General features: G+C 49.4%; 1 protein-coding gene across 2 annotated transcripts in view; it reads left to right on the top strand.

Annotated features, from left to right (window-relative positions):
- Positions 1 to 21,428, top strand: part of ATL1 (atlastin GTPase 1) — a 28,232-nt gene extending 6,804 nt beyond the window's left edge. Inside the window, exons 2-14 of one of the 2 annotated variants that reach the window (XM_056492095.1) lie at positions 5,528 to 5,775; positions 6,560 to 6,694; positions 7,431 to 7,535; positions 7,736 to 7,786; positions 9,285 to 9,341; positions 12,895 to 12,987; positions 13,987 to 14,125; positions 15,321 to 15,448; positions 16,009 to 16,065; positions 16,652 to 16,723; positions 18,041 to 18,472; positions 19,924 to 19,938; positions 20,810 to 21,428. In XM_056492095.1, coding sequence (XP_056348070.1) covers positions 5,528 to 5,775; positions 6,560 to 6,694; positions 7,431 to 7,535; positions 7,736 to 7,786; positions 9,285 to 9,341; positions 12,895 to 12,987; positions 13,987 to 14,125; positions 15,321 to 15,448; positions 16,009 to 16,065; positions 16,652 to 16,723; positions 18,041 to 18,472; positions 19,924 to 19,938; positions 20,810 to 20,920 — 1,643 coding nt within the window. In that variant the 3' untranslated portion in view covers positions 20,921 to 21,428. The remainder of the gene's footprint in view (positions 1 to 5,527; positions 5,776 to 6,559; positions 6,695 to 7,430; positions 7,536 to 7,735; positions 7,787 to 9,284; positions 9,342 to 12,894; positions 12,988 to 13,986; positions 14,126 to 15,320; positions 15,449 to 16,008; positions 16,066 to 16,651; positions 16,724 to 18,040; positions 18,473 to 19,923; positions 19,939 to 20,809) is intronic. The other variant, XM_056492096.1, reaches the window with a different exon arrangement.
- The last annotated feature ends 148 nt before the right edge of the window (positions 21,429 to 21,576 follow it).

Below are 21,576 nucleotides of genomic sequence, written 5' to 3'. Positions count from 1 at the left end.
CCCCACCCTCCTCAGAGGCCTGCTGATCATTGCTGGCTGCTGGAGTTCAGCACAGCCACAGAGAGCAGAGCTGTGTGCCAGCAGCAGCCAGGCTGAACGTGCCCAGTGCAGGGGAGATGCCTGGGGAGGGATGCTGTGTTCCCCAGAGCTGTTTGGAGGGCAGATAAGCTTCCTGCAAGCTGCAGCTCTCTGGAGAGCACCCAGAGCAATGGAGGCTGACTGCAGGCTCTGTTCAGGGCTTGGCTCGTGGTGCTTTGGTGGCAGTTTGATATGTTTGGGATGGAAACTCCAGCAAGGGACTGCACAGATATCACTGCTGGTCAAACTCATCCCCTGAGAGCTGCTGATAAGCAGCCTGAGCCAGCAGATACAGGATACTCTGTTCATGGAAATAACAGCAAGTTCAAGCTTCCCATCAAACCTTGATTTTCTCTCCTTGGTAGTTTGTTTGATTTGAATGCACTCAGAATGGCAGCACTACCTGACATTGGTGTTTTTGTGTGTGGGACATCTGAGCTGGGTTTGTTTTGCCTGGAGAAGAGAAAGCTCCAGGGAGAACTTGCTGTGGCCTTTAAAAAAGAAGAGTGACTTTGTACATGGGCAGATAGTTATAGGATGAGGGGAAATGGATTTAAACTAAAAAATGAGAGATTAGATTAGATTACATTAGATATGAGGGAAAAAATCTTCACTGTGAGGGTGGTGAGGCCCTGGCACAGGGTGCCCAGAGCAGCTGTGGCTGCCCCTGGATCCCTGGAAGTGTCCCAGGCCAGGCTGGACAGGGCTTGGAGCAGCCTGGGACAGTGGAAGGTGTCCCTGCTCATGGCAGGAGGTGGAATAAGAGATTTTTAAGGTCCCTTCTAACCCAAACTATTCTGGGAATGTGATTTCAGCAGGGGAATTGGAGCCCAGGCTGCAGCCCCTGCTTTCCACAGGCAGTGCTTGGAGAGCTGAGCTCCTGGGATGTGAGAGAGCCTGAGAGCAGGGCTGGCAAATTGGCTTCCTCAGGCTCTGCTCAGGCAGTGTTTGCACAGATGATGGGACATGGCTGTGTTTCATTCTCTGGAATGAAATGTATTTATTGTACAGGCTCACTTGAGGACAGGGCTGATTGCTCTGTGGGACTCTGGGAAGCAGTCAGCATTTCTGTGACCTGTTCTTCCATGGCTAAGGCAGAACAGGCCTCAGCAAGCACTCACCAAACATTGCATAATTAGTGGCATGTCATTAACTCCTAGAGAAGAATAAATTAAGTAAATTACATTAGACATGTCTCTCAGTCTGCACACAGGCACAATGTGAAATATGCTGTTTCTATTTAATTAATTTAGTCAAAAGCAAGTCTTAGCCCAGTCAAAGAATTCTTTGCTTTTTTTATGCTGTCTGACAGCCCAGTGAGTACAAACACAAATCCTGCTCTGCTTGCCCTTCCCACTTGGAATTGCCATCTGGAAAAGAGAGGTGGCTTCCACCCTGCTCCAGAGCCATGGGAATGAGCTGTTATGAAATGAGGAAAAGGAACTGGATCCTGACAATTTCTGAATGAGCAGCTGGAGAATTGACGTAATTGCAGGGCGCCGGGAGAGAGCCGAGAAAAGGAGGAGTCAGCTCAGAAAAGGAGTGAAAACAAGAGTGTGTTCAGCAAAGCTGAGCTCTCCTTCCTTTCCTTTTTGGCTGGATGAGTTTTTGCCACTGCCAGGTGTAGCTTCCTTCAAGGCAAATAACTCATTTATGACCAGAAAGATCAGTTAAAAACATTGATTTCCAGTAGTGTGCAGCCATTTTATAAAATAATTCCTGGCTCTGCAGTGTGGCAGATAATCTAATAAACAGAACCTGGAAGTTTCATCACATAGAAATATTAATATAAATATGAAAAATAGAGTTTTGCCTGCAGATGGCATATGTGAAAGAGGCAGAGATAGGGATGAAATTAGTTCTGAGACCTGCTTAATATAATCCCTCATTCCTGCTGTTTCCAGGGATCTGGGAGATCAACATATCCTGCTCATAATGCTCTGTGGTGTGCAAACAGCCTGGTTTTCCTGGTGCTCAGGTGATGGAAGCAAGGATGTCCCCTAGGACGCCATGGCCACTTCTGTGCCTGGAGATATTCTCCCAAAATCTGTTAATATCTGCTTAAAAAAAATTACTCTCCTTCAAATTCTGATTATTTGAAGGGACAAATCAATCCCTGTTCCTCTGCACTGGTTCTTGGTTCAGCTTCTGGAAAGAGCAGAGGGAGAAGAAGATGTGGAAGATGCCATCCAGGCACCAGGAGAGGGGATCTGCACCAGGTGTCCCTGTGGCAGGGATGTGGCAGGGGACTCTCCTCAGCCCCTGTCCCAGCACTGGGGGGTCCCTTCAGTTCTCTGAGCCAGGGGCATCCAAGGATCTGTGCCCATCTTGGTGCAGGATGAGTAAAAACATAAATTATGGAATTCCAGAATGGTTTGGATTGGAAGGGACCTTAAAGATCATTCAGTTCCACCCCTGCTGTGGGCAGGGACACCTTCCAATGTCCCAGAGTGCTCCAAGCCCCATCCAGCCTGGCCTTGGACACTCTCAGGGATCCAGGGGCAGCCACAGCTTTTTTGGAAAACCTGTTCCAGGGCCTCCCCACTCTCAGAGCCAGGAATTCCCAATTCCCACTATCCCATCCATCCCTGCCCTCTGGCAGTGAAGCCATTCCCTGTGTCCTGTCCCTCCATCCCTTGTCCCCAGTCCCTCTCCAGCTCCCCTGAGCCCCTTTAGGCCCTTAAAGAGCCTCTGAGCTCTCCCTGGATCCTTTCATTCTCCAGGTGAGCACCCCCAGTTCTCCCAGCCTGGCTCCAGAGCAGAGGGGCTCCAGCCAAAGTGCTGGTCCCACTTCCCTCTGTCTCTGTGCCTGGAGGTGAGGTTTGTCTGCTCTGGGAAGGTGGCTCAGCTGTTGCACCCTGATGGCTGAGTTAGAGTTAGAGAAATATTGAAGTTTAATTTGATTTACAAATCTTTTCCTGCCCCCACCATGAGTCACATCCTATCCAAGGATCTCTCCTCTGTCCTTTCTGTGCAGCTGGAAGAAGAAAATAGAAATAGGACTTTGGTTAGCTGAGAGGAGCTTTGGGAAACACCACCTATCCTTTCAATGGGCAGCTTGGCAGTGCTTACACAGAGCACACGGGCCTGTGGCCCTTTGGCACCTGGCTGTCCTTATCTTGGGAATGCCTCAATGCTGGAAAAGGTATTTGGGGTGTGCCTGCTCCCAGACACCTTCATTTGGCAATGTGTGCCTGCATCCTGACTCATGGATTTGAAATGGAAAGTATTTTTTTTTCTAGAGGCCCCTGAGCAGTGACATGGGGCAGGGGCTGGTGCTCGAAGGGATGTTTTAGTGCTGCAGTCTGGTGGAGAATCTTGCTTTTCACAGCATTTGGGACTTTTGTTTAGCTAAAAAACCTCCAAGCAATGGAAAGAAAAGATCTTTGTCTTTCAGCTGTGAGCAAAGAAAGCTCATAGTATATGTCCAAGAGCCACCAGAAATCCCCTGGCAACCAGGCTTAATGATCCCTGTACTTCCTTGTGGGATCTTAGGAAATCACAAAAGTGCTGCTGTTATTTAAAATATGGAGTTACTGCTGGAGGCTTCTTTAGAGAGAGGCCCAGAATGGGCAAATCCTATTCCTCTTGATATTTATAACTCCTCTTTTAGCATGTGCACACACAGTCCTTGTGCTTTGAAACAGCTCAAAACTGGGTCCCCAAGGTCAGGGGCTGAAACAGAGATTGAGGAGGTTTAGCTTGAGGCAAAACTTGGGAAAGTTACAGCCAGCAAAGTTTTTGTTGGAATGTGGGGGGAACTTTCCATCTCACTCTCCTTTTCCTGCTGGCAAGGAGGTTTCACTGGCTGTAGGTGAGCTGGCTGGCACATGAATCACCCTCAGCATCTCTTCCCTGTGCTGAAAAGTTTGGAAACACCAGGAAAGGAAAACTACTGGAGCCAGCCTGCTCATTGCAAATCCCAGGGCTGCAGGTCTTAAAATGCATCCAGGTCCTGTGAAACCCTCTGTGTGTTCCCTCAGCAGCTCCACAGGGAACTTGGCCATTTCCAAGTGGGAAAGTGGGCAGGGCTTGTGCTTTGTGTGTGCTTCCACTTGGGAGCAGAGAAGTGGCTTTTATCAGGATGGGCTTGTGTCTGCATGGCCTGATTCCTGCTGGAGTGTCCTGGGGGATGCTGATGGCAGGAACAGCAGATTGCACTTGGGGCATCAGCTCAGGCTGCAGATGGAGCAGGAATATGTTGCTGCAGGAACAGCAGTGGCACAGGATACACAAAGGCAGTATCCTTTGATAGAGATGTGAGATCCTTGGACACCTCAGCTGGAGAGCTGCTTCCATTTTTGAGCCAGCCTTCAGGAAGGACCTGAGGGGAGTGTCCACAGTAGAGCAGATCCCTGGATAATGTGGTAGAAGGGATGATGAGAAGCCTGGACTTTGCTTTTCCAGCTGAGAAAGGGCTAAGGGAGGTTGATGGCAGGCACTGTTTATGTAGGAAATTGCAGGGATCCATTTTCCATGTAGGATAAAATCTAGCAGATGTGTTTTGCCATGGGAGATTCTAGCAGGGAGTGTTGTCCTTATGTGGAGCACAGGGTGAGACAACCCCATTTAGTCTCCATTGGGATGTCTGAGGCCAGGTGCAGCAGATCTGCTCTGGATGATGCTGTTCTGGGATGGATATCTGGGTGTTTGCATCTCTCTCCACTCTGTCCAGCCCTGCTGTCACTGACTCCTCACTGTGCAGAGGAAGGAACCAAATCCCTCTGTCCTGGTTTGAAGGACAGGTGTCTGCCAATAAAGGCAGATTTTCTTTGAAATGGAGCATATAAATCCCCTTCCACCAAATTATTATGATTTTGAAATTAAGGGGCTCTCAGGCAAAGATGTGGGAATTAGGAATAACAGTTCTTTACTAGGAAAATTAAAATAGAAATGCAGTATTACACAGAACAATCCCAGCCCTGCCAGAGTCAGAATCCAAGCTGACACCCGTCAGTCAGTCAGGGTGTTGGCACAGTCCCATTCAATGGTGGCTGCATCCTCCTGCAGGGGCAGATGTGGTTCAGCTGGAGCAGTGCTCCTGGAGAAGGTGCAGTTTCCTCTGAAGCTCCAGGGATGATGTGCAAAGGTCTGGTTTTCCTCTGGGATCCAGTGGAAAGAAGGTGCCTTGGTGTCCCAAATGTCAGTTTTTATCTGGGTAGGAAAGGCTTGGCTCCTCCCCTGGCTGGAGCATCTCCCTGTGGGATGATGGAATTTTATCAGTCATGCCCTGGGACTCACTGGCCATGAACAGGAGATATCTCCTGGAGGGAGGATGGGCTGTGGGAAGATAAAGATGATTGCCCAGCTGGTTTAAAGATGGCCCATGAGCAGATAATGTGTGCCAGGAGATCAGGGGCACTGCCCCAGCTGGGGTAACAGATGGGACAGAATTCACATTTCTGACCACATCAACCCAACACACCCTGTCATTTCCCTGCTCCCACAGGTAGTTTTGCAGACAAGACTTACGAGTGGAGCTCAGAGGAGGAGGAATCTGTGAGGAAGGCAGGGCCAGTGCAGGTGCTCATTGTCAAAGATGACCACTCCTTTGAGCTGGACGAAGCCGCCCTGAACCGCATCCTCCTCTCCGAGGCTGTCAGAGACAAGGAGGTCGTGGCTGTGTCCGTGGCTGGAGCTTTTAGGAAAGGAAAATCCTTCCTGATGGACTTCATGCTGCGCTACATGTACAACAAGGTAAGGTGCAGCTCAGGGAGCCCTTCCCAGGCCTGCTGTTCCTCCTTGCTCCCATGTGCTGTCAGGGGTGAGCTGGTGCTTTAGGAATCTCAAGCCTTTCATGAGTGTGAGCTTCACTAAATAAAACAGAGCAGATCCTTCCCCAGGCAGAAGTTTCTTGTGGACTCTTGACTTTGGAGCAGGAATGTTCATATCTGCTGCCCTGAATCACAGAATCATTTAGGCTGGAAAATCCCTCTAAGATCATTGAATCCAGCTGCTAACCCGGCATCATCTTATTCACCACGAAACCATATCCTCAGGTGTCATATCTGTGTCTTTTGAACACTTCCATGGATGGGGACTCCACCACTGCCCAGGGCAGCCTGTTCAATGTGTGACCACCCTTCCAGTGAAAAAAAAATTTCCTAATATCCAACCCAAACCTTCCCACAGTGTAACTTCAGATTGTTTCTTCTTTTTCTGCTACTTATTCCATGGGAGCAGCCTGGGGAGGCTGCCCCCTCCTGTCAGGGAGTTGTGCAGAGCCACAAGGGCCCCCTGAGCCTCCTTTTCTCCAGGCTGAGCCCCTTTCCCAGCTCCCTCAGCCTTTCCTCGTGCTCCAGCTCCTTCCCCAGCTTCGTTCCCTTCCCTGGACACGCTCCAGCCCCTTGTTGTCTTGTGAGGAGCCCAAAACTGACCCCAGGATTTGAGATACCTTAACAGTAAAAGGAAGGAAAAACCTCCCTTAAGGGGTTCTTAACCTCTTACCCTTTTTGCCACCTCCTTCTGTTCCTCCCTGCAGGAAGCAGTGGACTGGGTTGGGGACTACAACGAGCCCCTGACTGGTTTCTCCTGGAGGGGCGGCTCCGAGCGGGAGACGACCGGCATTCAGATCTGGAGTGAGGTTTTCCTGGTGGACAAACCCGATGGCACCAAGGTGTGTGTGTGTCTGCTACTGTCAGCTCATTTTCCTCTTCCAGCTTTTGGCACTCTCCTGCCTTGTTTTGGGTGGCTGTGGAAGTTTAGGGAAGGTTTTCAATACCATGTCTCTGTTTTAGCATGGATGGGTTTAACAGAATGAGGTGATGTCCAAGTGTCCCTGATCTGTTCTCTAAGTGTCCCTCAACTCTGGGCATCCCAGAGTTTATTTCTGTACTATTCCCAGAGATCTTGAATCTCATGTCCTTGCAAACTACTTTTCTAGAGCAGAAGTTGTAAAGTGAAAATTTCTTCATTCAGGGTTGTCACAGTGGATTTGGAGCATCCTGCAAATTCAGCTGATACCCAGGAATTTTTGTATTTATCTGCACTTCAACTCAGAGCATGGCACCCAAGTGACACTGAGTCATTCAGGGTGTGATTCTAACGCTGGCTGAGTGTGTTTGGGTTTGGGAGGTGCAATTTGTGTTTGCTTTTTGGTGCAGACTCAGGCAGAGCCTCCTCTGCACTGTCAGCAGCTGTCTGAGGAGCAGAGCAGTTCCCTCACAGAACATTAATTTTGCTGCCTGCTGCCAGGAGTGGCTGGATGAGCTTTTCCTTTGTCCCCCACCAGTGAAGAGGCTGAGGCAGAAGCAGTGAGAGCCCAGCACAGTAACTCATCTGTCATTCCCCTGTGGCACACGAGGGTGGCTTTGCCTGGGTGTCAGTGCTGACAGCAGCTTTGTGTCTCACAGGTAGCAGTGCTGCTGATGGACACACAGGGCACCTTTGACAGCCAGTCCACCCTGAGGGACTCAGCCACCGTGTTTGCCCTCAGCACCATGATCAGCTCCATCCAGGTAAGAAACCTCTGGGCTGGAGGAGTTCAGTCCCCAGGAGCTGCAGAGCCTGTCAGGGCTTCCCTTCCTACAGTTTCTACCAGCTGGGACCTTGCCTGTGTCCCCATGGATGTTGTTGGTTTTAGCTACACCAACCACGTGTTAGCCCCAAGCACAGGCTGTTCCGAGTGATCTGAAGTTGGTTTTTTATTTAAATGCAGGTTTATAACTTGTCCCAGAATGTGCAGGAGGATGATCTGCAGCACTTGCAGGTAAGAGAAGCTTTGGGGTAACCTAATTGTGGCTATTTACAAGGGACAGGACCTCCACTGCTGCAGGGTTAGATGGAATATTGAAAAAGAATTTCTGCCTGTGAGGCCCTGGCATAGGTTTCCCAGAGAGTCTGTGGCTGCCTCATCTCTGGAAGTGTCCAAGATGAGAGTTGAAGCAGCCTTGGATAGTAGAAGGTGTCCCTGCTCATGGCAGGGGTTGGAACTGAGTGGGATTTCAGGTCCCTCCCAACCCAAACCCTGCTGGGATTTTATTCTGTGATAGTGAATTATCAGCCTGGATGTTGCCATGTGGTACTGGCTCAGTACAGGAGACTCTTTATTACAGAATTCTGTGATATTATTCTGTGATTTTATTCTGTGATTGTGAATTATCAGCCTGGATGTTGCCATGTGGTACTGGCTCAGTACAGGTGACCCTCTAAGGGTGAATCCAGCCCTTACTGTTGGAGACAAGCAGCCAATGGGATTTTTGTGGCACAGGTGTCCTGCCCATTTTCTAGAATTACCTCCTGCTTTCTCTTCTGTTCAGCTGATTGATTGGTTGATTAATTAAGTAGGTTTTTCCAGGAGCTTAAGGAAAGGAAAGAAAAGCAAAAGTCCAGCTGAAAAAATCAGCTTTTTAAGACTTCTCAATTATCTCAGTCCATAAATATTATTAACAATAACACTTCTTTAACACTGAATTTATTCAGTGCAGCTCTGATCTTTCAGTTTGGATTTTAAGCCATGACTGTTTAACAAGTTGACCCATTTTTGGCATCTGGGAAACACATTATTGTGCCTTCAGTTAGAAATGAGAGTGCAGAGAGACTGGAGAGTCTTCAAGTCTTGCTGCTAGGCTGATTTTAGAGTCTTTGCACAGCAGGGGTTTGCAGGGAAAGTACTTCTTTCTGAATTCATTTCCTCTCCTTCCTGGAGTGTTTAGAGGGAGCAGGGCTCCAGCAGCCCCCTGGAGCACGAGAAGTTTCTGCTTGGTATGAAACCAGCAGCAAGCAGCTGATCTGAGCCATTTTCCAGATTTGGCAGCCAAAAGCTCCAGGCTGGGATCTCTGACATGAGAGCTCAGCAGGGTGATGGTTCCATAACAGCTCCCTGTGCCTCTGGGGTGGGAGCTGGGAGCCCAGAGCTACTTTGTGCTGTGGTGCTGGTAGCCCCCAGTCATAAATGTCCCTTACTGCTTCAGAGAATCACAGAATTCCCTCCAGGAGCCACTGGGATTGTGGGATCCAGCTCCTGTCCTTGCACTGACACCCCAACAGTCCCACTCTGGACATCTCCTGGGGCTCTGGCAGCCTCAGGAATGTCACCATTCCCTGGGCACCCTCTGGGGGAAGAACCTTTCCTGAAATCCAGCCCAAACCTCCCTGGCTCAGCTCCAGCTGTTCCCTGTGTCCTGTCCCTGTCACAGCCAGCAGAGCTCAGTGTCCCACAGTGCCTGCAGTGACAAACTCATCCTGTTTTTCCCTTCTCCTTGCAGCTTTTCACAGAGTATGGCAGGCTGGCCATGGAGGAGACATTCCAGAAGCCTTTCCAGGTGAGTCCAAAGCTCCAGCTCCTTTGGCTTCACCACGAGGTGTCACTGCAGTTTGCAGGATGGGAGGACATGTGTAATAGTGGTGGCTGTTTGCACCACTTAATTAGTGGGTTGTTTCAGTTTTTTGTTTTTTTTTTTTTTTTGCTTTCACTCAGAGCTAGGATTAAAAAATACACGAAGGAAATGGATTTTCTTGTGTTCAAGCTTGGTTGTTTATCAAATTTTATTAAAAAGTATAAAGTGTTCAGCAGCACTTCTAGCTACTTGCTAGAAGTGAGGAAAAATGGAGGAAGATTTAATTGCTGTAAGGTTTCTTAAAGCTAAATAGTCTAATAGATAATTAATATCTATATTAATTTGTAATGTAAAAATTAATTTTTCGTGCTTCTCAGTGTGACACTGACTGACTAATTAGAAATTATTATTTGAAACTTATGAAGAAGGTAGATGAACACTGAGACACCACTCAAAATCCTCCATCTTGTCCCATATGTATTATATACTATAAAATCTCAAATTTAAAACCTTTTACCATGTGAAAGCACACACTTTTATTTCACTATATACCTCTGATTTTAACTTCATCACTCAAATTTGGAAGCTTCTCCAAGGCCTCAGGTCACAAGCTGTGTTCTCCAGGGGGTCAGTGCCTGACAGCACAGAAAGCTCAAACTCCCCAGGTTTGTGGGACTGACAGAGCTGGAATTGGCTGCCTGGGCATCAGCTCAGCTGCTCCAAGGAAGGGCTTTGTGCCTCCTTGTTTCCAAACACCTCCAACATCCCTCCTTCTATCCTCTCTGAGCCCCTGCCCAGCCCAAGAGCTCTGCCCTGTCCTGCCAGCCTTGCAAGCAGCTGGTTTTGCAGCAGGTTTGTCACTCTCTGTAGTCAGGAACTCTGCCCAGTCTTTGTTCTGAGAGATTTGAACTCACCTGCCCTGGGAATCCCTGCTCCTGGCAAAATGAAAGGATAAGGATTAGCAGAGCTGTGGGAAAACTCAGTGTAAGTGAGGTTTTAATTTCAAACAAGGGACATCTGTTCATCCTTCTGCTCCCCAACCTGGGAAAAGCTGGTGTTAAAAAAAAAGGGAGAGCATTGGGCATTCACAGTAGGTGAGGTTAGTTCCTGTTTTTAATGACACAGGAGTGTTTTGATTAGGTTGGATGAGGGTTTGTGAACTTCCTAAAGTAAAAACCAGTAATGAACAAAGCATGCTGTAAAAATCCTAAGAGTAATTGGGAATGAGTTACAGCTATTTTATATTTGCTTTCCTACATAAAAAGAGGAGTGTTGTCCTGGAAGGACTAAGGGTGTCTGTGGTCAGGAAATGGAAATAAAATTAAAAGATTAAAAATACTAAGAATGGACAAATTGAGATTTTTAAGGTGTATTGGATTCTGCCGTGGGCAGGAGGCTGATAAATGGTAAAATTACAAATATATATAGTAAAAATATAATGGCAGGCAAGAGCTTGAAGAATGTTGTAACATGGTACAGAAAAAAGCCAGACATTAAATAAATATTCCTGCTGCTTATTTCAGAACTGTGGGGATAATGTAGCCAAATATTCCAGTGAAACTGAGATACTTCCTACTCCCTCAGTGAAAAGGAGGCTGTGAGGGGAAACTTAAACATGCTTAAATCATTAGGGCTGGGTAATAGACTCAGATTTTCCCAAACACTGTAATTGCTGTCGAGTCACAGTTTGTGGATGGTGGGTCTTGTCAAACAATCCCATTATCCATTCTTGGAGACCACGAGTTGGGTTGATAAAGGTAACTCTCACCATGATCCCTTGCCTTCTGTCAGCCTTATCTCTCCAGGATGCTGATTAAAAGCAAATGAAGTCAGCATTGTCTGGTTTAATCCATTGTTAATGGATTAAAAACTCATTAACCGATAGATGCCAGAGCACGCTGAACTAATTGTACCAGGGATTCATCATCCTTCAGAAGTGTTTCCTTGGGATTCCCCCAGGCTCTCTCTGATTCAATGTCATCTTCATTAATGATCAGGGGAAAATTATCAAACCATGCTGGGAGCCCTTGAGGCTGTGACAGATGTGGCAGAAGGGTCAGTGGTGCTGTGGCCAGGTGAGGAATGATCTCCTGTCCACACCCAGCATGAGCTGGTTCCTGCAGAACATGTTTTTAAAAGTGAGAGTGTTGCTTAGAAAGCAGGAAAAGTGAGGGTGGGGAGGCCCTGGCAGAGTTTTCCCAGAGCAGCTGTGGCTGCCCCTGGATCCCAAGGCCAGGTTGGATGGAGCTGGAGCAGCCTGGGACAGTGGGAGGTGTCCCTGCCATGGCAGGGGTGGCACTGGGATTTAAGGTCTCTTCCACCCAAACCATCCTGGGATTCTCCAGGTGTGATGGTGCAAAACTGCAGTGACATTGATCCTGCTGCAAGGGAAGAGACTTGGCAGTGGAAAATTGTCACTTCCCTTTGTGTCCCTCCTCTGCTCTGAGGAGAGGGCTCCTGAGGCTGGCTCTGGGTGTGGGGCCTTCACAAAGGCAATGGTAAACACAGCCTGTCTGGAACAATTTTACTTCAGGAAAAAAATAATAATTCCCAATTCAAGGCGTGCATAATGACTTTGTGGAAAAGTCCTAAACATGGACATGTGTCTAAAGCATCTCATGGTGTTTGAGAACAGCATGTCCTGTACCAGCTCACTGGGTGCAGCCACTGTGGCTTCTCCTGCAGTTCAGAAAGGCCAGCTCACTGTTCTCTCCTTTTTTTTTTTTTTTAACTTTTTCTGATGTTTTACAGCAGAGAAATAGCAGGAATATTTCCCCTCCCTCCATTAGATTTTTGTTCTAAACATAGATAAATTCTAGGGAAATTCCAGTGAAATGGGTTCCACTTGCTGACCTGCTTATCCATGTGCATGAGAGGAATCCTGGCACCTCTGCCAGATCCTCCTGGGCTTTGGCATTCAGGACTTCCCCCTCCAAACCCTTTATTTCCTACATGGGATGTTGGTTCCTTGTACAGATGAGGCAGTGGAGACCTGATTTTTTTCTGAAAACTTTTTTTTTAAAAAATATTCAAACTTGACCCTTCTGGTATTTATTTATTTATTGCCCAGGAACTTTGAATGCCTCAATAAAGATTACAAAAGCCAATGATTTCTTATTCACCCTCATTCCTCTGCATCTGCTTCTCATTAAAAGTCTGTCTGGAAGGCTGCCCAGTGAAAAAATGAGCCTGTAGAATTCCCATAGGATGGAACTAAATGTGGCTGGAATTAGGGAGCTTGCTGCCTTTTGTCCTGGTTAGCAACAATCCCTTTTCTTGGGCAGTTTAGGTGATTGATGTTGTTCTCCCAGCCAAAGACTCAAACTGGTGCAGCAGTTTGGGGGTGCTCCCCCTTTTCCTTGTGGGACAGTGATCTCAGTCCCTGGACACAGGGGCCTCTTATTTCCACCAGGAAAGGTGGGAGATGCTGCTGGAGCTGGGGAAAGACTCAGAGCCAGGTTTTGGTGTGGTGTGAAATGAGGGTGAGGGGGCAGAGGGTGCCCAGCAGGTCACTGACCCCACTCTTGTGTCTTTCCAGTCCCTTATATTCCTTGTTCGTGACTGGAGCTTCCCTTATGAATTCTCCTATGGATCTGATGGTGGTGCAAGATTTTTGGAGAAGAGGCTGAAGGTATGTTTTGCCTGCTCTTGGTTCTGGAGCAGCCTAGAACAGTGGAAGTGTCCCTGCCCATGGCAGAGAGTGGAATTGGATGATCTTTAAAGTCCTTTCCAACCCAACCCACTCTGGGATTCCATGATTTTCCTGTTCAGCTGGGTGGCCTCAGCACTGGATGCCAGGTGTGAGCTGCAGTGCTGGTTGTGGTCACACTCAGTGCATTCAATTCACAGAGGAGCCATTTGGGGAGGGTGAATTTCCTTGCCATGTTCAGGTTTCTGCCCAAGCCCAGCTCCCTGGGGCTCTCTGGGAGAGTGGACAGCAGTGGGAGTCAGCAGATTCCCAAGAGGCTGGGAATGATGCTTTAGTAATTAGGGAGTTGTACAATAAAAATGATGGGCAAAGGCAGCTTGGGATCACTCAGGAAATGCATGGGTGATCTGGTAGTGGAGAGACCTAATTAAATTTGAGATAAGGAGTGCCCCAGTAGGAAATCCCAAATATTTTTGTATTCCAGTCAAACATGGACATGTGCATTTTCCAAATGATAATAGCATGCTCCAGGGCATGTGGTCAGAGGTATTCCAGTTCCTTCTCTTTGTCCTTGTGCCTATGGAATCTTCTGTGTTCCTTTCCCCCACTGTAAGCAGCCAGTGTGGAGTATCCTGTGCTCCTGCCAGCTTTATCCCAGTATTCCTATCAAAAGGAAACTTGCTGCTCCAAACTGTGAGTTGTAGATGGGCAGCACCAAGCTCTTCTCTCTGGTGATCACTAACAGAACCTGAGGGAACAGCTGGAGCTGTGCCAGGGGAAGTTTAAGTTAGATTTCAGGAAAGGTTCTTCCCCCAGAGGGTGCTAGTGACATTCCTGAGGCTGCCACAGCTCCAGGAGTGTTTGGACACAGGGATACCCTGGTGGGATTGCTGGGGTGTCTGTGCAGGGCCAGGATCTGGACTCCATGATCTTTGTGGGCACTTCCAGCTCAGGATATTCTGTGATTCATTGTCTCCACAGGTGTCTGGCAATCAGCACGAGGAGCTGCAGAATGTCAGGAAGCACATCCATTCCTGCTTCACCAAAATCTCCTGCTTCCTCTTACCTCACCCTGGCCTCAAAGTCGCCACCAACCCCAATTTTGATGGAAAACTCAAAGGTACAAAGGCAAAGCTCTGGTTTCTGAAACTTCCATGAGGAGTTGGATCCTCCTCTGTGATGTTCACACCTCCATCTGCTTCTTCCCAGTGCAGCAGACATGTGGAGGGAGAAAAGCTGTGGGAGGCTGACAAGGCTGAGAGCTGCTGGCAATACCCAGGATACTGATAGGCAAACTGGGAAGGGCAGGGATGAGACTGGATGTTTATGGATGTGGTGTTAAGCCTGCAGTAAATTCCTGTGCCTCAACTGCACAGGCAGAGCCTGGTTGCTGCAAGGCTGGTGCTTGTGGTGGGTGGAAGGCTGGTTCCACAAGCTCTCAGAATGTTATTTCACTTTGAAAAGCTTTCCAGGGGATATTTAATCTGCCTGACTTATCTGATTGGTGGTTTCCCTGCAGGGCAGGCTTGGTTCAGCAGGTTACAAAAAAAGGGAGAAGGAGAGAAGAGCTGTGGTGAGATTCTCCACCCTGAAAGGAGCCACGTGCTGGGGATATTTTTAGGTGTTTGTTGTGAACTCCTCACCAGCATGGCTGGTTCCAGGCTGCTGCAATCTTAGCAATAAAGTGGACCATTAACTACTATTAAAATAAATTAGCAGGCAAAGATGTGAGTTTCTGCCTGGTTTTTTCTGGCTCAGACTTGCTCTCCTGGCAAACTCCATGCTGAGCAGGAGGGACAGAGGGGCAGCAGGAGGGAGATGTTCTGGTGGAAACTGAGCTGATCCTGGAGCTCCCCCTTAACCTCAGGTGCTGAGGAGTGTGGAACAAGTGCTGTGTGCAGACAGGAGCTGTCAGCAGCTTCTTGACACAATTTGCACAATTTTCTTGTTGCCTCAGAGCTGTACTCAGCTTTTTGTGCTCTGATGGAAGAAGTGTGGGGGATCTTCCCTGCTCTCTGTTCCTTCCAAATTCCTGCCAGTTGCATTGGTTTTTTCTGCCTTCAGCCCTATACAGTTCAGTTTCATGGAAACACCAGAAATCCCACCCTGTGCATCCCTGAGAGCTTTATCCCAATCCTCCTGGAGCTCTGGGCAGCCTTGGGGCTGTGACCATTTCTGTGGAGCCTGCTCCTCCCACCCTCTGGGGGAAGAACCTTCCATGGCAGGGGACTGGAACATGATGGACATTTAGTGTCCCTTCCAACCCAAACTATTCTGGCACTCTGTGATGCCTCTTTTTACTTTTTTTTTTCCAGAAATAGATGATGAGTTCATTAAGAACTTGAAGATTTTGATTCCTTGGCTTCTTAGTCCTGAAAACCTGGATGTTAAGGAGATCAATGGAAACCACATCACCTGTCGAGGCCTTGTGGAGTATTTTAAGGTAATTATTTAAGAAAAAGTGGATTTATTCCTCTATGGAATTGTGCTGTAGCTAAAGGGGCAGCACTGACAGTCCTGACTCACTGCAGCAGAGGGCAAACACCTCATGGTCGTGCATCTGACCACACAGTGAGCCCAAAAAGTGGGAGGAGCTGTTTTCCTTCCCTGGAGAATTGAGGGCTTGAGGGGGGAAAAGCTGAGGGCTGTATTCCAGTTGCCTTTGGAAAAAGCTTATTTTTGTTGTCATGGCTACTGGGACATTTCCATGCGAGACACTGGTGAGTAATTCTCCCCACCTACTCTCCAGGGCTACCTTGGCTCCTTCTCCTTCAGGGAAAGGACAGAGGTAGGTGCAGATCCTTTGGGAGGGATACTGGCAGTGAGTGGAGCCTCCAGTGACTGACCCAGGCCACCCAAGGAGTGGCATTTTCTGACCAAAGCCATCTTGTGCTGGAACATCCTCCTCTGCTTCTAAATCCTGGCTGGAGCTGGGTGGGGGTGGTTGGTGCTGTTCCTGTGAGCTGCATTCCACACAATTCCCTTTTCCCTGCTCTTTTCCAGGCCTACATAAAGATCTACCAAGGGGAGGAGTTGCCACACCCCAAGTCAATGCTGCAGGTGAGTGGGAGCTGTGGGAATTCCTGCCCTGGAATTGCCATTAATTCCCAGGAATTGGCAGGTGTCCAGCACAGTGGGTCTGCTGTGACTTTATTCCAAATGCCTCAGTGGAACCACCCAAGGAGCAGCACTTTGGGGAGCATTTGGCATCAGGAGCCTGCCATAGCTGAGGAATCACACCTGGGATGGACTGTGGGGAATTGCTGGCTGCACACAGCAGCAGCCAGCTGAGCTGGAATGATTCCCTGCAGGTGAATGACATCCTTGGGGCCACACACACAGGGAGGTGACACATGGGAATTGGCTCTGGGGTTGCAGCTGGAGCTGTTTACTTGTGGCTGAGCCTTTTATCTCTTTCCTTGCTGGTTCCCACAGCTGAAGCCAAAGTTTTCATAGCTCTGGCTTGTAGGAATCCTCTCTTCATGCAAGCTTTTGGATGTGTAAATATGGGATGAGCTTATTTGGGATTGGTTGGAGGCTGGGAGAGCCCCTTGGCTAATTCTGGGTGCCACACACGTCCTGTCCACTTGCACAACTTAACCCTGTCCTTCTGCACCTAAATTTTGTGTCCCTTTTGCCCTTCCAGGCCACAGCAGAAGCCAACAATTTAGCAGCAGTTGCCACTGCCAAAGACACCTACAGCAAGAGGATGGAAGAGGTGGGTGGTGCTGAGCATGCCCCTTCCTGTCCCTTTTTGTCTCCTGTCATAGATTCATGGAATTCCTGAATGGTTTGGGTTGGAAGGGACTTAAAAATCATCCAGTGCCACCCCCTGCCATGGCAGGGACACCTTCCATTGTCCCAGACTGATCCAAGCTTTGTCCAACCTGGCCTTGGGCACTGCCAAGGATCCAGGGGCAGCCACAGCTGCTCTGGGCACCCTGTGCCAGGGTCTCCCCATCCTCAGAGCCAGGATTCCTTCCCAAACCCTAATCCCTAGCCCTAACCCCTAATCCCTAACCCTAATTTCAGATTTTCCTGTGTCAGGAGTGACATTGCAGGAGTGATTTCCTTGTGTCAGGAGTGATTTCACCATGTCAGGAGTGACATTTCAGCAGTGCCATATCAGGAGTGATTCTGCTGTGTCAGCTGTGCCATATCAGGATTGATGTAATTTTTTAAGGAGTGACATTTCAGGAATGATTTCACTGTGTCAGGAGTGACGTGTCAGGGGTGATTTCCCTGTGTCAGCAGAGCCATTTCAGGGATGATTTCCCTGTGTCAGGAGTGACATTTCAGGGATGATTTCCCCATGTCAGCAGTGATTTCCCCATGTCAGGAATGATCTCCCCATGTCAGGAACAATCTCCTTGTGTCAGCAGTGATTTCCCCATGTCAGGGATGATCTCTCCATGTCAGCAGTGAATTCTCCATGTCAGGGATGATTTCCCCATGTCAGGAGCAATTTCCCCATGTCAGCAGTGATTTCCCCATTTCAGGGATGATCTCTCCATGTCAGCAGTGATCTCCCCGTGTCAGGGGTGATCTCCCTGTGTCAGGAGTGATTTCCCCATGTCAGGAATGATTTCCTTGTGTCAGCAGTGATCTCTCCATGGCAGGCATGATTTCCCCATTTCAGGGATGGTTTCACCATGTCAGGGATGATTTCCCCATTTCAGGGCTGATTACCCCATGTCAGGAATGATCTCCCAATATCAGGGATGATCTCCCCATGTCAGCAGTGATCTCCCCATGTCAGGGCTGATTTCCTCATGTCAGCAGTGATCTCCCCGTGTTAGGAGTGATTTCCCCATGTCAGGAATGATTTCCCCATGTCAGGAGTGATTTCCCCATTTCAGGGATGGTTTCCTTATGTCAGGAGTGATTTCCATGTGTCAGGGATGATCTCCCCATGTCAGGAATGATCTCCCAATGTCAGGGATGATCTCTCAATGTCAGCAGTGATCTCCCTGTGTCAGGAATGATTTCCCCATCTCAGCAATCCCCCTCCACCATCTCCCCCCCTGCCCCCCAGGTGTGTGGAGGGGACAAACCCTTCCTGGCCCCCAGCGACCTGCAGGCCAAGCACGCCGAGCTGCGGGACGAGGCCGTGCGGCTTTTCCGCGGCGTCAAGAAGATGGGAGGGGAGGAGTTCAGCAGGAAATACCTGCAGCAGCTGGAGGCTGAGATTGATGAGCTCTACATCCAGTACATCAAACACAACGACAGCAAGAACATCTTCCACGCCGCCCGCACCCCGGCCACGCTCTTTGTCGTCATCTTCATCACCTACGTGCTGGCCGGCGTCACCGGCTTCGTGGGCTTGGACATCGTAGCCAGCCTGTGCAACATGGTCCTGGGCTTGACCCTGATCACTCTCTGCACCTGGGCTTATATCAGATACTCTGGGGAGTACAGAGAACTGGGAGCTGTAATAGATCAAGTGGCTGCAGCCTTGTGGGATCAGGTAGGATAAAGAGTTTTGGTTTCGAAGCAGCACGCGAAAAATATCTTTTTCACCCCCTTGGTGGTTTTTTTGTTTGAAGCATTGAGTTTACTGGGGGTTTTTGCGCCTCTTTGAGATGGTTTCGGGGTTTAGGGTTGTTAGATCCAGCTGCTTGTGCTGTGATCAGTGCAGAGACACCTTTATAGTTTTAATTGAAGTTTTCATCCATTCCTTAGAACTTAGAGATGCGGAGAGAAGGGGCAGAGGAATTGTTTGCAGATCAGTTTGTGGAGTTTGTTGTATTGGGGAGGTGAGCAAGGCTGGAGCTGTGTCCCTGAGCCTCCAGTTCCTGTCCAGTGTGGAAAACAATCTGAGAAAACTCCAAGCAAGCTCCTTTGTTCTGCCTTGTTCTTGTCTTACCCCTCAGCAGATGTGATTTGTGGAGCCCTGTGGGGATGGGCAGCTCTGCAGGGATCCCCTGGAGGATCCTGGTTTGTGTGCTTGGTGTGTGCCTGGCTGTGGCTGTTAAAGAGGAGCAGCCATTGCTCTCCCCTGCTCCAGGGCAGGATTTTGGCTCTCCCAGCTCTGCCAGAGGTCAAGGCCAGATCCTGACTCTGCCTGTTTATCACCAGACCCTGATTTCCCACTGCAGAAAAGGGAAAGCCCAGCCCAGAGACCCCCTGAGCCCTGCACCCATCCAGGGGTACAATCCATGTGCCCAGAGAGCCAAAGGCTGCAGTGCCCCCTGCTCTTCCCACAGCAGAGCTGCACAAGCTCATCCCTCAGCAGCCATCCCAGCTCTGGGTTCTGGCAGGAAGGGCCCTTCTCCTTCCCTGCTTTTCCTCCACCAGTGAGGTTTTCATGGAGAGCAAGCACATTTCCCTGCCTCCCTGTGCTGACCATGCAGCTTTGGGGGAAATAAAGGCAGCATTTACTGGTGTTCCTTTGTTCAGAGTGCCCCAGGTGGGTTCATCCTGGCTGCCCTGACCCCAGCACCTGAGCACCCCCAGTACAGCCCCTTGCAGTGGCTCTTTGCCCAGGGACAATTCCCAGGAGCCTTTGGGATGTGCTGGAATATTTAAATCCATCCCAGTGCAGAAGCAGTGGGAGTTCAGCAAGAGCAGGACACAGGAAGCCAGAAGTGCTGCCCACTTGCAACATGTCCAGCTGGGAGAAAATAAAGAGGGTAAAGTGCTTGGAGCTGTTCCTGGCATCCTGTGGCTTTCCAAGCAGAGGGAAGGTTCTCCCAGGAAGGATTTGTGGCAGAGGGAGCTGCTGGGTTGGGTGGCTCTGCCCACCTCGAGCAGCTCTGTGCCATGGCAGTGGGAGCAGGTGCAGGAGGGATGGATGAGCTGGGAGGGTCCTGCAAGAGGGGAGCAGCTTGGGATGAGCCCCCAGGGATGAGCTCCATGGACACTGAGATACACAGAGCTGTTTCTTTTTCTGTCTCCCCTTTGGCAATGCTCTCCCAGGGAAGCACAAATGAGGTAAGTGGCTCTTGCTCTCTGCATGCTGCTGGGGCCAGCAGGGCCCTGGGCTCCTGGGAAAAACATCTGGGCCCCAAAAGCACCTTTGGGCTGGTGGGGGATGGGAGTCACCAGGGATCTGGCTGTTGCTGGGATCCAGATTCCTGGGGAAGGGTGTGGGTGTGGGCACTGTGCTCCAGGAGCCAAGTGGGAGAGAGATTTGGGTGGGGAATGGCAGGATGCCGTGGGGATTTTCATCTTCCTCCCATTGGTTCTGTTTGGGGATTTTCCTGCTGTGCCAGGAGGTCAAACCCAAACCCCAGATTGCTTTGGAGCACCAACTGTGCAGGCAGGGACAGCTGAGGAGCCCCCATGCCTGGCCAGGCCCCACTGTGCTGCTGAAATTGGGTTTTTTTGGGGAAAAAACCACCCCTTATTGGATTAAGCTGAATGCAGAGCCCAGGAGGCACAGCTCATCCCCCAGCATCTCCCTGGGCAGCACAACAGTGCTGAATGCAGAGGATCAGGATTCCCAGGGATGGGAATTCCCTGGGTTTGGGATTCCCTGGGATGGGGATTTCCTGAGATTGGGATTTCCTAAATTTGGGATTCCTGGGGATGGGGATTCCCTGGGTTTGGGATTTCCTAAATTTGGGATTCCCTAGGTTTGGGATTCCCTAGGTTTGGGATTTCCTAGGTTTGGGATTCCCTGGGACGGGGACTCCCTAGGTCTGGGATTCCCTGGGTCTGGGATTCCCGGTTTTGGGATTCCCTGGGTCTGGGATTCCCGGGTTTGGCATTCCCTGGGTCTGGGATTCCCGGGTTTGGCATTCCCTGGGTCTGGGACTCCCAGGGCTGGGAAGGGCTGCAGTGACCGCGTGTCTCCCCGCAGGCCTTGTACAAGCTGTACAGCGCGGCCGCCACGCACAGACACCTGTACCAGCAGGCGTTCCCCGCGCCGCGGGCCGAGCCCGCGCAGGGCTCCGACAGGAAGAAGCTCTAGGAACCGCACCGGGGCGATCCCGCGGGCTCGGGCGTGTCCCGGCCCGTGTACATACGGCACCGCCGCAGCCCAGAGCTTTGGTTCGTCATTGCCAGCGACTCCCGGCTCCTTTATGAAGCCTTATTTCCCTTTAATTAGTCACCACCGAGGAAACGATCATTACGTGATACCACGACTAAAAAGGCCGAAGCTTATCCAAAAGCCAATTTGTTTCAGGTACTTGAAGAAGTTATAACATGTAACCACGTTTTTTTCCTTCGTTTAACTGTTCAATGACATAAACATAATTAAAATGTATTAACTTGCTTTATCAGACACTGTAAGGGCACTTCTGCTATGGTCTGTGAACGGTGCTGTTTGTCTGCACAAAGTGTCACTTTGTAGCTGTGCTGGAGGAAGTTTCACTGTATTTCTGTACATATTTATCCATGATAGTGCATAGGATGTGTGGTACAGTTCTATTCTTTTATTGTCAGGACTATTAAAGTTTGCTTTTGGTTCCTAAGAAGTTGGTTCTACAGGGAAGAGTTATTTATTATCTAGGCAGGAGCTTCTCCTCTGGGGTTTTTTATATGCTTGGTTTGATTTGGGATTTCAGAGTTGTGAGGGTCGGACCCAGAGCTCGGTGCCACCAAGAGCTTTGATCATCTCAAGCC

This window comes from Oenanthe melanoleuca, chromosome 5 (assembly GCF_029582105.1).
Source record: "Oenanthe melanoleuca isolate GR-GAL-2019-014 chromosome 5, OMel1.0, whole genome shotgun sequence".
NCBI lineage: Eukaryota > Metazoa > Chordata > Aves > Passeriformes > Muscicapidae > Oenanthe > Oenanthe melanoleuca.
Note: the sequence above shows the minus strand (reverse complement) of the source record. Positions and strands in the feature narration are given on the sequence as shown.